Source organism: Oncorhynchus gorbuscha, linkage group LG10, assembly GCF_021184085.1.
Source record: "Oncorhynchus gorbuscha isolate QuinsamMale2020 ecotype Even-year linkage group LG10, OgorEven_v1.0, whole genome shotgun sequence".
NCBI lineage: Eukaryota > Metazoa > Chordata > Actinopteri > Salmoniformes > Salmonidae > Oncorhynchus > Oncorhynchus gorbuscha.
In genome coordinates this window covers 10,112,428-10,126,401 of record NC_060182.1, presented here as the reverse complement: position 1 = coordinate 10,126,401, position 13,974 = coordinate 10,112,428, and the positions used below count along the sequence as shown (strand labels likewise).

The 13,974-nt window shown below is 44.0% G+C and overlaps 1 protein-coding gene across 1 annotated transcript in view; it reads right to left on the bottom strand.

Moving 5' to 3' along the window:
• Positions 1-13,974, bottom strand: part of LOC124045529 (laminin subunit beta-2-like) — a 90,974-nt gene that overhangs the window by 53,199 nt on the left and 23,801 nt on the right. The window contains exons 3-4 of the mRNA XM_046364877.1: positions 4,066-4,235; positions 1,218-1,353 (exon numbers count right to left, since the gene is read on the bottom strand). Of these exons, the coding sequence (XP_046220833.1) occupies positions 1,218-1,353; positions 4,066-4,235 (306 nt within the window). The remainder of the gene's footprint in view (positions 1-1,217; positions 1,354-4,065; positions 4,236-13,974) is intronic.

The window sequence follows — 13,974 nt, the reverse complement described above, 5'->3', positions numbered from 1 at the left end:
TGCACATTGATTAAGTTACTGGCACTGACCTGTATATACAACCACTCCAGTACCACTGCACATTGATTAAGTTACTGGCACTGACCTGTATATACAACCACTCCAGTACCACTGCACATTGATTAAGTTACTGGCACTGACCTGTATATACAACCACTCCAGTACCACTGCACATTGATTAAGTTACTGGCACTGACCTGTATATACAACCACTCCAGTACCACTGCACATTGATTAAGTTACTGGCACTGACCTGTATATACAACCACTCCAGTACCACTGCACATTGATTAAGTTACTGGCACTGACCTGTATATACTTGCATTCTAGTGTTTCATTTAACTCTCATCGTAGTTCTCGTGTTTCGTTTAACTCTCATCGTAGTTCTCGTGTTTCATTTAACTCTCATCGTAGTTCTCGTGTTTCACTTAACTCTCATCGTAGTTCTCGTGTTTCACTTAACTCTCATCGTAGTTCTCGCGTTTCATTTAACTCTCATCGTAGTTCTCGCGTTTCATTTAACTCTCATCGTAGTTCTCGCGTTTCATTTAACTCTCATCGTAGTTCTCGTGTTTCATTTAACTCTCATCGTAGTTCTCGTGTTTCATTTAACTCTCATCGTAGTTCTTGTGTTTCATTTAACTCTCATCGTAGTTCTCGTGTTTCACTTAACTCTCATCGTAGTTCTCGTGTTTCACTTAACTCTCATCGTAGTTCTCGTGTTTCACTTAACTCTCATCATAGTTCTCGTGTTTCATTTAACTCTCATCATAGTTCTCGCGTTTCATTTAACTCTCATCGTAGTTCTCGTGTTTCATTTAACTCTCATCGTAGTTCTCGTGTTTCACTTAACTCTCATCGTAGTTCTCGCGTTGCATTTAACTCTCATCGTAGTTCTCGTGTTTCATTTAAATCTCATCGTAGTTCTCTTGTTTCATTTAACTCTCATCGTAGTTCTCGAAGGGTTTTTATTAATGTACTTTTATTTGTTTATTATATTTTCTATTATTATATTATTATTAACAATATATTGTTGGGAAAGAGCTCTGAAGGTAAACATTGTACTGTTTTACACCTGTTGTATCCTGTGTGGCGAATAAACTTTACAAGTTGAAGCGGGAGGTTCAAAATAATATTTACTAGTCGCCAAAGTTCTGGAGCATGTCTTTAAACATGGATCTGAATGAAACTCCAATGAATACAATCTCAATTCTCACCATTCTCTGACTGCCACCAGGACTTCTTGCGATGTGGTTTAAACGTTGTGATAACGTTCTCAATGCGGTGACTGATGGTATTGTAGACTGGGTCATATGGCCGGCGAGAGTCACACTGGAAACATTTCTTCTCATCCTACAAATTCAATCAAATGTTATTAGTAACTTGTGCCGAATACAACAGACCTTATAGTGAAATGCTTACTTACGAGCCACTAACCAACAATGGAGTTAAAAAAACAAATATGGATCAGAATAATAAATAAAAGTTACAAGCATTTAAAGAGCAACAGTAAAATAACAACAGCGAGACTATATACAGGAGGGTACCAGTGCAAATAGTCTGGGTAGACATTTGATTAGATGTTCAGGAGTCTTATGGCTTGGGGGTAGAAGCTATTAAGCAGTCGCTTTGACCCAGACTTGGAGAACCGGTACCGCTTGCCGTGCAGTAGCAGAGAAAACAGTCTATGACTAGGGTGGCTGGAGTCTTTGACAATTTCTAGGGCCTTCCTCTGACACCGCCTGGTATAGAGGTCCTGGATGGCAGGAAGCTTGGCCTCAGTGATGTACTGGGCAGTTCGCGCTACCCTCTGTAGTGCCTTGCGGTTGGAGGCCCGAGCAGTTGCCATACCAGGCAGTGATGCAACCAATCAGGATGCTTTCGATGGTGCAGCTGTAGAACCATCGGCAAACTTAATGATGGTGTTGGAGTCGTGCCTGGCCGTGCAGTCATGAGTGAACAGGGAATACAGGAGGGGGCTGAGCACGCACCCCTTAGGGGCACCTGTGTTGAGGATCAGCGTGGCGGATGTGTTGTTACCTACCCATACCACCTGGGGTAGGCCCGTCAGGAGGTCCAGGATCCAGTTGCAGAGGGAGGTGTTGAGTCCCAGGGTCCTTAGCTTAGTGATCAGCTTTGAGGGCACTATGGTGTTGAACGCTGAGCAGCAGTCAATGAACAGCATTCTCACATAGGTGTTCCTTTAGTCCAGTTGGGAAAGGGAACTGTGGAGTGCAATAGAGATTGCATCATCTGTGGATCTGTTGGGGCGATATGCAAAATTGGAGTGGGTCTAGGGTTTCTCGGATAATGGTGTTGATGTGAGACATGACCAGCCTTTCGAAGCACTTCATGGCTACAGACGTGAGTGCCAGGGGTCGATAGTCATTAGGGCAGGTTAACTTAGTGTTCTTGGGCACAGGTACTATGGTGGTCTGCTTAAAACTTGAGGTTGAAAATGTCAGTGAAGACACTCGCCAGTTGGTCAGAGCATGCTCGCAGTACATGTCCTGGTAATCCGTCTAGCCCTGCGACTTTGTGAATGTTAACCTGTTTAAAGATCTTACTCACATCGGCTGCAGAGAGCGTGATCACACAGTCTTCCAGAACAGTTAGTGCTTTCATGCATGTTACAGTGTTATTTGCCTCGAAGCGAGAATAGAAGTACTTTAGCTCGTCTGGTAGGCTTGTGTCACTGGGCAGCCCTCGGCTGTGCTTCCCTTTGTAGTCTGTTATGGTTGCAGGCCCTGCCACATCCGACGAGCGTCAGAGCCAGGGTGTAGTACGATTTGATCTTAGTCCTGTATTGGCGCTTTGCCTGTTTGATGGTTCGTTGGAGAGCATAGCAGGATTTCTTATAAGCTTCCGGGTTAGAGTCCTGCTCTTTGAAAGCGGCAGCTCTAGCCTTTAGCTCAGTGCGGAAGCTGCCTGTAATCCATGGCTTCTAGTTGGGGTATGTACGTACGATCACTGTGGGGACGACGTCATCGATGTACTTATTGACGAAGCCAATGACGGATGTGGTGTATTCCTCAATGCCATCGGAGGAATCCCGGAGCATATTCCAGTCTGTGATAGCAAAACAGTCCTGTAGTTTAGCATCTTGCTTCATCTGATCACTTTTTTTATTGATCCAGTCACTGGTGCTTCCTGCTTTAATTTTAGCTTGTAAGCAGGAATCAGCAGGATATAATTATGGTCAGATTTGCCAAATGTAGGGCGAGGGAGAGCTTTATATGCGTCTATGTGTGTGGTGTAAAGGTGGTCCAGAGTTTTATTTCCTCTGGTTGCACGTTTAACATGCTGATAGAAATTTGGTAAAACGGATTTAAGTTTCCCTGCATTAAAGTTCCCGGCTACTAGGAGCGCCACCTCTGGGTTTTCTTGTTTGCTTATGGTGGAATACAGCTCATTCAATGCTGCCTTAGTGCCAGCCTCTGACCGTGGTGGCATGTAAACAGCTACGAAAAATACAGATGAAAACTCTCTAGGTAGGTAGTGTGGTCTACAGTTTATCATGAGATACTCTACCTCAGGCGAGCAATAGCTCGAGACTTCCTTAGATATCGTGCACCAGCTGATATTTACAGAACGACATAGTCCGGCGCCCCTTGTCTTACCAGAAGCCGCTGTTCTATCCTGCCGGTGCAGCGTATAACCAACCAGTATGTTGATAGTGTCGTTTTCTCCGCCTCCTCTTCACACAAATCACGGGGATCTGGGCCTTTTCCCAAGAAAGCAGTATATTGTTTGCGTCGGCCTCGTCAGACTCGTTAAAGGACAAAAAAGGATTCTGCTCGTCCGTGGTGAGTAATCGCAATCCTGATGTCCAGAAGTTATTTTCGGTCATAAGAAACGGTATCGGCAACATTATGTACAAAATAAGTAAAAAAATAAGTTGCTAACAACACAAATAAACGAACAAAAAAGCACAATCGGGGCCAGAGGTTAGGGGTCAGAGGTGACACACGTCAGGAGTCAAACAGAAGCTCGGGACAGAAGGAGGTGAGATGGTAGGTGAGAGGATGTTGGGTACACACACACACACAGAGAAACATCACTTGCCTGTAGATGACTGACGATACAGTAAGGCTCTTTCTTCCTGGAGCCACAGGTAGACGAGGCCTTCAGGCTCTTCTCACGGCCCACCAACAGGTCTCCCGTTGCTGGGTAACAGCTGCCATGGGTACAGCCGTGGGCATGGTCTGGCCCCTGGGCGGTGGCATAGGCTAGGGCTGGAGAATAAAGAAAAAGGAGAGGAGGTTAACAAAGGACAGGAAATGACATCACAGCTGGGCGTTATAGCAGAAAGTCGCTTAGAGTGAAGAAATTAAGTTAAGTTTAGCTCTCTCTCTCTCTTTCATGTTTGGCAAGACATTAGAGGACCATATTAACTCTAATCAGTACAGGAAAGGAAATCAAAAAGAGGAAGTGGGCCTACGTTTAATCCAGAAACCAAAACAGAGCCCAACTGAAGTCGCTGCTATTTACCAATGTTGAAAAAAACACATAGATTATCTATTGGTAGTGATGAGCAATCAACCGAAATGCTTGTTATTTTTTCGTTTTTTAAACAAGAAATTGACCGAAGTCGTTCAATTATTTGAATTCCATTTCATTTGTTTTTTTTCTGTGAGCGCAATGCACAGTTTCTCTGGAGATAAATCAGATCCAGACTGAACTGTGTGATGTAGTAGGGAGTTGTAGTTTCTCTAGAGATGAATCAGATCCAGACTGAACTGTGTGATGTAGTAGGGAGTTTCTCTAGAGATAAATCAGATCCAGACTGAACTGTGTGATGTAGTAGGGAGTTGTAGTTTCTCTAGAGATAAATCAGATCCAGACTGAACTGTGTGATGTAGTAGGGAGTTGTAGTTTCTCTAGAGATGAATCAGATCCAGACTGAACTGTGTGATGTAGTAGGGAGTTTCTCTAGAGATAAATCAGATCCAGACTGAACTGTGTGATGTAGTAGGGAGTTGTAGTTTCTCTAGAGATAAATCAGATCCAGACTGAACTGTGTGATGTAGTAGGGAGTTGTAGTTTCTCTAGAGATATATCAGATCCAGACTGAACTGTATGTTGTAGTAGGGAGTTGTAGTTTCTCTAGAGATAAATCAGATCCAGACTGAACTGTGTGATGTAGTAGGGAGTTTTCCTAGCGATAAAACAGATCCAGACTGAACTGTGTGATGTAGAAGGGAGTTTTCCTAGCGATAAAACAGATCCAGACTGCACTGTGTGATGTAGTAGGGAGTTTCTCTAGAGATATATCAGATCCAGACTGAACTGTGTGATGTAGTAGGGAGTTTCTCTAGAGATATATCAGATCCAGACTGAACTGTGTGATGTGGTAGGGAGTTGTAGTTTCTCTAGAGATATATCAGATCCAGACTGAACTGTGTGATGTAGTAGGGAGTTGTAGTTTCTCTAGAGATAAATCAGATCCAGACTGAACTGTGTGATGTAGTAGGGAGTTGTAGTTTAAAACAATTGCATATTACAATTGTAATATACACAAGAACTTAAATATTTAATTAATGTAAAGTAATGTGAATAAATGATGTTTAGCGATAAGTGATAAGCAGTAATGGGAAGTCACTACCATTATGGGACTTGTATTAATGGTTTTATATTCTGTTGTTACAGCATTCAACCCACATAATGCATAGTGCATTTAATGCCCCAAAAACTTTGGGAAACCGAAATGGAAAACAGTGATAATTTTTGTATTATTGAACCGACCTCAAAAAGCACTAGTCGCTCTACACTAACTTTTGGGGAATGTACTGGTTAGCTGGGGCTCCATCTGCTGGTCAAGAATGCAGCTCAACCTTCAGCAGCTCAACCTTCCTCAGCTCAAACTACAGCAGCTCAACCTACAACAGCTCAACCTACAGCAGCTCAACCTACAGCAGCTCAACCTACAGCAGCTCAACCTACAGCAGCTCAACCTACAGCAGCTCAACCTACAGCAGCTCAACCTACAGCAGCTCAACCTATAGCAGCTCAACCTATAGCATCTCAACCGGGAAACATAGCCAAATGTCAACTGGGAGGTTAACGAGGCCAGCACAGCAGGAAGATGTGTATGTGTGTGTGCTTGTGCGTCCGCACGTGTGCATGTGAGCTTAAGTGTGCTCGTCTGTGTGTGTTCGTCTGTGTGCGTGTGTATGTGCATGCGTGTTTGTGTGACATAATACATAAGGTCCTTCTGTAGCTCAGTTGTTAGAGCATGGTGCTTGTAATGCCAGGGTAGTGGGTTCGATTCCTGGGACCACCCATACGTAGAATGTATGCACACATGACTGTAAGTCGCTTTGGATAAAAGCGTCTGCTAAATGGCATATATTATTATTATATTAAATGTGTGTGGGGAAGGGTTTCCGTTAGCCGGCTTTTGGCTGATAAAAAAGAAAGAAAAGCTGTTACCTGCCAAAAGGGCCATGAAAAAAAACATCTAATTGCCAAATTATGTTTTTATTCATTGATGGAAATACATTTGACCTTTGTGCTTATTGAGGATCATCATGGGACGTTTTACTCCAAAGCATGATGTCTCCACCCCCATGCTTCACAGTAGGTATGATGTTTCCACCCCCATGCTTCACAGTAGGTATGATGTTTCCACCCCCATGCTTCACAGTAGGTATGATGTTTCCACCCCCATGCTTCACAGTAGCTATGATGTTTCCACCCCCATGCTTCACAGTAGGTATGATGTTTCCACCCCCATGCTTCACAGTAGGTATGATGTTTCCACCCCCATGCTTCACAGTAGGTATGATGTCTTGCTACTTCCGGCGCCGACAGAGATGGCCGCCTCGCTTCGCGTTCCTAGGAAACTATGCAGTTTTTTGGGTTTTTTCCCGTGTTATTTCTTACATTAGTACCCCAGGTCATCTTAGGTTTCATTACATACAGTCGAGAAGAACTACTGAATATAAGATCAGCGTCAACTCACCATCAGTACGACCAAGAATATGTTTTTCGCGACTCGGATCCTGTGTTCTGCCTTTCAAACAGGACAGCGGAATGGATCCCATGCAGCGACCCCAAAAAACGACTCCGAAAAAGAGGGAAACGATGAGGTCTTCTGGTCAGACTCCGGAGACGGGCACACCGTGGACCACTCCCTAGCATTCTTCTTGCCAATGTCCAGTCTCTTGACAACAAGGTTGATGAAATCCGAGCAAGGGTAGCATTCCAGAGGGACATCAGAGACTGTAACGTTCTTTGCTTCACGGAAACATGGCTCACTGGAGAGACGCTATCCGAAGCGGTGCAGCCAACGGGTTTCTCCACGCGTCGCGCCGACAGAAACAGACATCTTTCTAGTAAGAAGAGGGGCGGGAGCGTATGCCTTATGGCTAACGAGACATGGTGTGATGAAAGAAACATACAGGAACTCAAATCCTTCTGTTCACCTGATTTAGAATTCCTCACAATCAAATGTAGACCAAGAGATATCTACCAAGAGAATTCTCTTCGATTATAATCACAGCCGTATATATCCCCCCCAAGCAGACACATCGATGGCTCTAAACAAACTTTATTTAACTCTTTGCAAACTGGAAACCATTTATCCGGAGGCTGCATTCATTGTTGCTGGGGATTTTAACAAGGTTAATCTGAAAACAAGACTCCCTAAATTTTATCAGCATATCAATTGCGCAACCAGGGGTGGAAAAACCTTGGATCATTGTTACTCTAACTTCCGCGACGCATATAAGACCCTGCCCCGCCCCCCTTTTGGAAAAGCTGACCATTACTCCATTTTGTTGATCCCTGCCTACAGACAGAAACTAAAACAAGAGGCTCCCACGCTGAGGTCTGTCCAACGCTGGTCCGACCAAGCTGACTCCACACTCCAAGACTGCTTCCATCACGTGGACTGGGATATGTTTCGTATTGCGTCAGATAACAATATTGACGAATACGCTGATTCGGTGTGCGAGTTCATTAGAACGTGCGTTGAAGATGTCGTTCCCATAGCAACGATTAAAACATTCCCTAACCAGAAACCGTGGATTGATGGCAGCATTCGCGTGAAACTGAAAGCGCGAACCACTGCTTTTAATCAGGGCAAGGTGTCTGGTAACATGACCGAATACAAACAGTGCAGCTATTCCCTCCACAAAGGCTATCAAACAAGCTAAGCGTCAGTACAGAGACAAAGTAGAATCTCAATTCAATGGCTCAGACACAAGAGGCATGTGGCAGGGTCTACAGTCAATCACGGACTACAAGAAGAAATCCAGCCCAGTCACGGACCAGGATGTCTTGCTCCCAGGCAGACTAAATAACTTTTTTGCCCGCTTTGAGGACAATACAGTGCCCCTGACACGGCCTGCAACGAAAACATGCGGTTTCTCCTTCACTGCAGCCTAGGTGAGTAAGACATTTAAACGTGTTAACCCTCGCAAGGCTGCAGGCCCAGACGGAATCCCCAGCCGCGCCCTCAGAGCATGCGCAGACCAGCTGGCCGGTGTGTTTACGGACATATTCAATCAATCCCTATACCAGTCTGCTGTTCCCACATGCTTCAAGAGGGCCAGCATGGTTCCTGTTCCCAAGAAAGCTAAGGTAACTGAGCTAAACGACTACCGCCCCGTAGCACTCACTTCCGTCATCATGAAGTGCTTTGAGAGACTAGTCAAGGACCATATCACCTCCACCCTACCTGACACCCTAGACCCACTCCAATTTGCTTACCGCCCAAATAGGTCCACAGACGATGCAATCTCAACCACACTGCACACTGCCCTAACCCATCTGGACAAGAGGAATACCTATGTGAGAATGCTGTTCATCGACTACAGCTCGGCATTTAACACCATAGTACCCTCCAAGCTCGTCATCAAGCTCGAGACCCTGGGTCTCGACCCCGCCCTGTGCAACTGGGTACTGGACTTCCTGACGGGCCGCCCCCAGGTGGTGAGGGTAGGCAACAACATCTCCTCCCCGCTGATCCTCAACACTGGGGCCCCACAAGGGTGCGTTCTGAGCCCTCTCCTGTACTCCCTGTTCACCCACGACTGCGTGGCCACGCACGCCTCCAACTCAATCATCAAGTTTGCAGACGACACAACAGTGGTAGGCTTGATTACCAACAACGACGAGACGGCCTACAGGGAGGAGGTGAGGGCCCTCAGGAGGCTGAAGAAATTCGGCTTGTCACCAAAAGCACTCACAAACTTCTACAGATGCACAATCGAGAGCATCCTGGCGGGCTGTATCACCGCCTGGTACGGCAACTGCTCCACCTTCAACCGTAAGGCTCTCCAGAGGGTAGTGAGGTCTGCACAACGCATCACCGGGGGCAAACTACCTGCCCTCCAGGACACCTACACCACCCGATGTCACAGGAAGGCCATAAAGATCATCAAGGACAACAACCACCCGAGCCACTGCCTGTTCACCCCGCTATCATCCAGAAGGCGAGGTCAGTACAGGTGCATCAAAGCTGGGACCGAGAGACTGAAAAACAGCTTCTATCTCAAGGCCATCAGACTGTTAAACAGCCACCACTAACATTGAGTGGCTGCTGCCAACACACTGACACTGACACTGACTCAACTCCAGCCACTTTAATAATGGGAATTGATGGGAAATGATGTAAATATATCACTAGCCACTTTAAACAATGCTACCTTATATAATGTTACTTACCCTACATTATTCATCTCATATGCATACGTATATACTGTACTCTATATCATCGACTGCATCCTTATGTAATACATGTATCACTAGCCACTTTAACTATGCCACTTTGTTTACATACTCATCTCATATGTATATACTGTACTCGATACCATCTACTGTATCTTGCCTATGCTGCTCTGTACCATCACTCATTCATATATCCTTATGTACATATTCTTTATCCCCTTACACTGTGTATAAGACAGTAGTTTTGGAATTGTTAGTTAGATTACTTGTTGGTTATTACTGCATTGTCGGAACTAGAAGCACAAACATTTCGCTACACTCGCATTAACATCTGCTAACCATGTGTATGTGACAAATAAAATTTGATTTGATGTGATGTTCTTTGGAAGCAACTCAGCATTCTTTGTCCTCCAAACACGACGAGTTGAGTTTTTACCAAAAAAGTATATTTTGGTTTCAATTGAACATTATACATTCTCCCCATCTTCTTCTGGATCATCCAAATGCTCTCTAGCAAACTTCAGACGGACCTGGACATGTACTGGCTTAAGCAGGGGGACACGTCTGGCACTGCAGGATTTGAGTCTCGGGCAGCGTAGTGTGTTACTGATGGTAGGCTTTCTTACTTTGGTCCCAGCTCTCTGCAGGTCATTCGCAAACTAGAATGCTATTTGGTCCTAAACAGAGAGTACATAGTGGCAGAATACCTGAGCACTGTGACTGACCCAAACATAAGGAAAGCTTTGACTGTACAGACTCAGTGAGCAATGCCTTGCTATTGAGAAAGGCCGCCGTAGGCAGACATGGCTCTCAAGAGAAGACAGGCTATGTGCTCACTGCCCACAAAATGAGGTGGAAACTGAGCTGCACTTCCTAACCTCCTGCTAAATGTATGACCATATTAGAGAGACATATTTCCCTCAGATTACACAGATCCACAAAGAATTTGAAAACAAACCCAATTTTGATAAACTCCCATATGTACTGGGTGAAATTCCACAGTGTGTCATCACAGCAGCAAGATGTGTGACCTGTTGCCACAAGAAAAGGGCAACCAGTGAAGAACAAACAACATTATAAATACAAACCATATTTATGCTTATTTATTTTCCCTTGTGTTCTTCAACCATTTGTACATTGTTACAAAACTGAATATATACATAATATGGCATTTGTAATGTCTTTACTGTTTTGAAACTTCTGTATGTGTAATGTTTACTGTTCATTTTTATTGCTTATTTCACTTTTGTATATTATCTACCTCACTTGCTTTGGCAATGTTAACACATGTTTCCCATGCCAATAAAGCCCCTTGAATTGAATTAAAAAATCTTGATTGAAAATGACATTTTATCAGCTGCTTCATTACAGGAGTTGCATGTTCTGTTAAGATGAATTACCATAATCCAAATGTGATTTCTGTGATGTCATTATGATCAGCCTATTGTGTTACACACTCATTGTGATGTCGTTATGATCAGCCTAATGTGTTACACACTCATTGTGATGTCATTATGATCAGCCTAATGTGTTACACACTCATTGTGATGTCATTATGATCAGCCTAATGTGTTACACACTCATTGTGATGTCATTATGATCAGCCTAATGCGTTACACACTCATTGTGATGTCATTATGATCAGCCTAATGTGTTACACACTCATTGTGATGTCATTATGATCAGCCTAATGCGTTACACACTCATTGTGATGTCATTATGATCAGCCTAATGTGTTACACACTCATTGTGATGTCATTATGATCAGCCTAATGCGTTACACACTCATTGTGATGTCATTATGATCAGCCTAATGTGTTACACACTCATTGTGATGTCATTATGATCAGCCTAATGCGTTACACACTCATTGTGATGTCATTATGATCAGCCTAATGCGTTACACACTCATTGTGATGTCATTATGATCAGCCTAATGCGTTACACACTCATTGTGATGTCATTATGATCAGCCTAATGTGTTACACACTCATTGTGATGTCATTATGATCAGCCTAATGTGTTACACACTCATTGTGATGTCATTATGATCAGCCTAATGCGTTACACACTCATTGTGATGTCATTATGATCAGCCTAATGTGTTACACACTCATTGTGATGTCGTTATGATCAGCCTAATGTGTTACACACTCATTGTGATGTCATTATGATCAGCCTAATGTGTTACACACTCATTGTGATGTCATTATGATCAGCCTAATGTGTTACACACTCATTGTGATGTCATTATGATCAGCCTAATGTGTTACACACTCATTGTGATGTCATTATGATCAGCCTAATGTGTTACACACTCATTGTGATGTCATTATGATCAGCCTAATGTGTTACACACTCATTGTGATGTCGTTATGATCAGCCTAATGTGTTACACACTCATTGTGATGTCGTTATGATCAGCCTAATGTGTTACACACTCATTGTGATGTCATTATGATCAGCCTAATGTGTTACACACTCATTGTGATGTCATTATGATCAGCCTAATGTGTTACACACTCATCGCGTACGTGTCCAGTAAATTTCGCAAATGGTCGGAAAAATTAAAGTCTTCCCGGTCACATTGTCTGGCGCCACACCACGGAAACCCTGGTGTGGGGTGAATGAAAATAAACTTTTATGACACCCAACAGCCGTCAACATCCTGAAATAAATTCCTAGTGAAGCACTAGTGAGACCTGAAGGCCCTCAGTCTGACGAGAAGGGCCTGGGAGGAGGTCTGGCAGGGTCTTACTGACAGGCTCTGTCTGTCTTGACTGTAACAGGTGCATCTAATGTGCTCTATAGTTACAGGAATGCAAAAACATGCAGCACACACAGAGATAAACATGCAGCACACACAGAGATAAACATGCAGCACACACAGAGATAAACATGCAGCACACACAGAGATAAACATGCAGCACACACAGAGATAAACATGCAGCACACACAGAGATAAACATGCACATGAAGAATCTACATTCAGTATTCAGTATGCTGCATATTGTGACAGTTTTAGGACTGCTTTGGACTGTGAGTCTCCTGGGAAAAGTCCTGAGGAGATTTCAACTAAAACACTCTCTAGTCTAGAGGAAACCTGGCAATCAGACAAGTCTCACACGGGTGCTACTGCCAGGCACCGAACACACACACACACACACACACACACACACACACACACACACACACACACACACACACACACACACACACACACACACACACACACACACACACACACACACACACACACACACACACACACACACACACACACACACACACACACCACAGTGATACACTTGGCATTTACTCAACACATAATAATGACTGTACCTGAGAAAAAGTCTAGATCATATATTTCCTATGCAAACAGTGCATTTGTGTACACAGACAATGATGGGAATAAGTTAAACATCTTTCTTTGTTGTTGTTATCGTAATGATGTAGTAATGTTATCAGAATTCCCTTTCCTGTTGCTTAAAACAAGAGCAACAACAAACTAAATGGCCATGATAAACTTTTCTTCCTCTGGTGAAAAGGCTACAGTCTCTGGTCATGAGGAGTAAAGAGAGAGAAACGGAGAGAGATAGAGAGATAGAGAGAGATAGGGAGAGAGATGGATAAATGGAGAGAGATGGAAAGAGATAGAGAGATAGAGATGGAGAGAAAGAGATGAGAGAGAGAGAGCGAGAGAGAGAGAGAGGGAGGGAGAGAGAGAGATGGAGACATGGAGAGAGAGAGAGAAATAGAGAGATGGATAGAGACTGTGATGGAGAGAGATAGAGGGAGAGAGAGATGGAGAGAGATGGAGAGAAAGAGAGAGTGAGAGATAGAGAGTGAGAGATAGAGAGATGGAGAGAAAGAGAGTGAGAGATAGAGAGGGAGAGAGAGATGGAGATAAAGCCTAATACAAAGCGTTTGTAGAGAAATGAAGAGAACTCATCCAGGCTCAACATGATATCTATTTTGGTTGTTGGCACACACTCAAGCGGTGTGTATTGTCTAAGCGGAGGGGAGATGGGAGTGGGGGGGGGGGGACTGATGTACAGTCTATAATTTCAGGGCCTCCCCTAAACTCTTTTATCCTGTGTCTGTCTGTCTGTCTGTCTGTCTGTCTGTCTGTCTGTCTGTCTGTCTGTCTGTCTGTCTGTCTGTCTGTCTGTCTGTCTGTCTGTCTGTCTGTCTGTCTGTCTGTCTGTCTGTCTGTCTGTCTGTCTGTCTGTCTGTCTGTCTGTCTGTCTGTCTGTCTGTCTGTCTGTCTGTCTGTCTGTCAGCCTGCCTGCCTGTCTG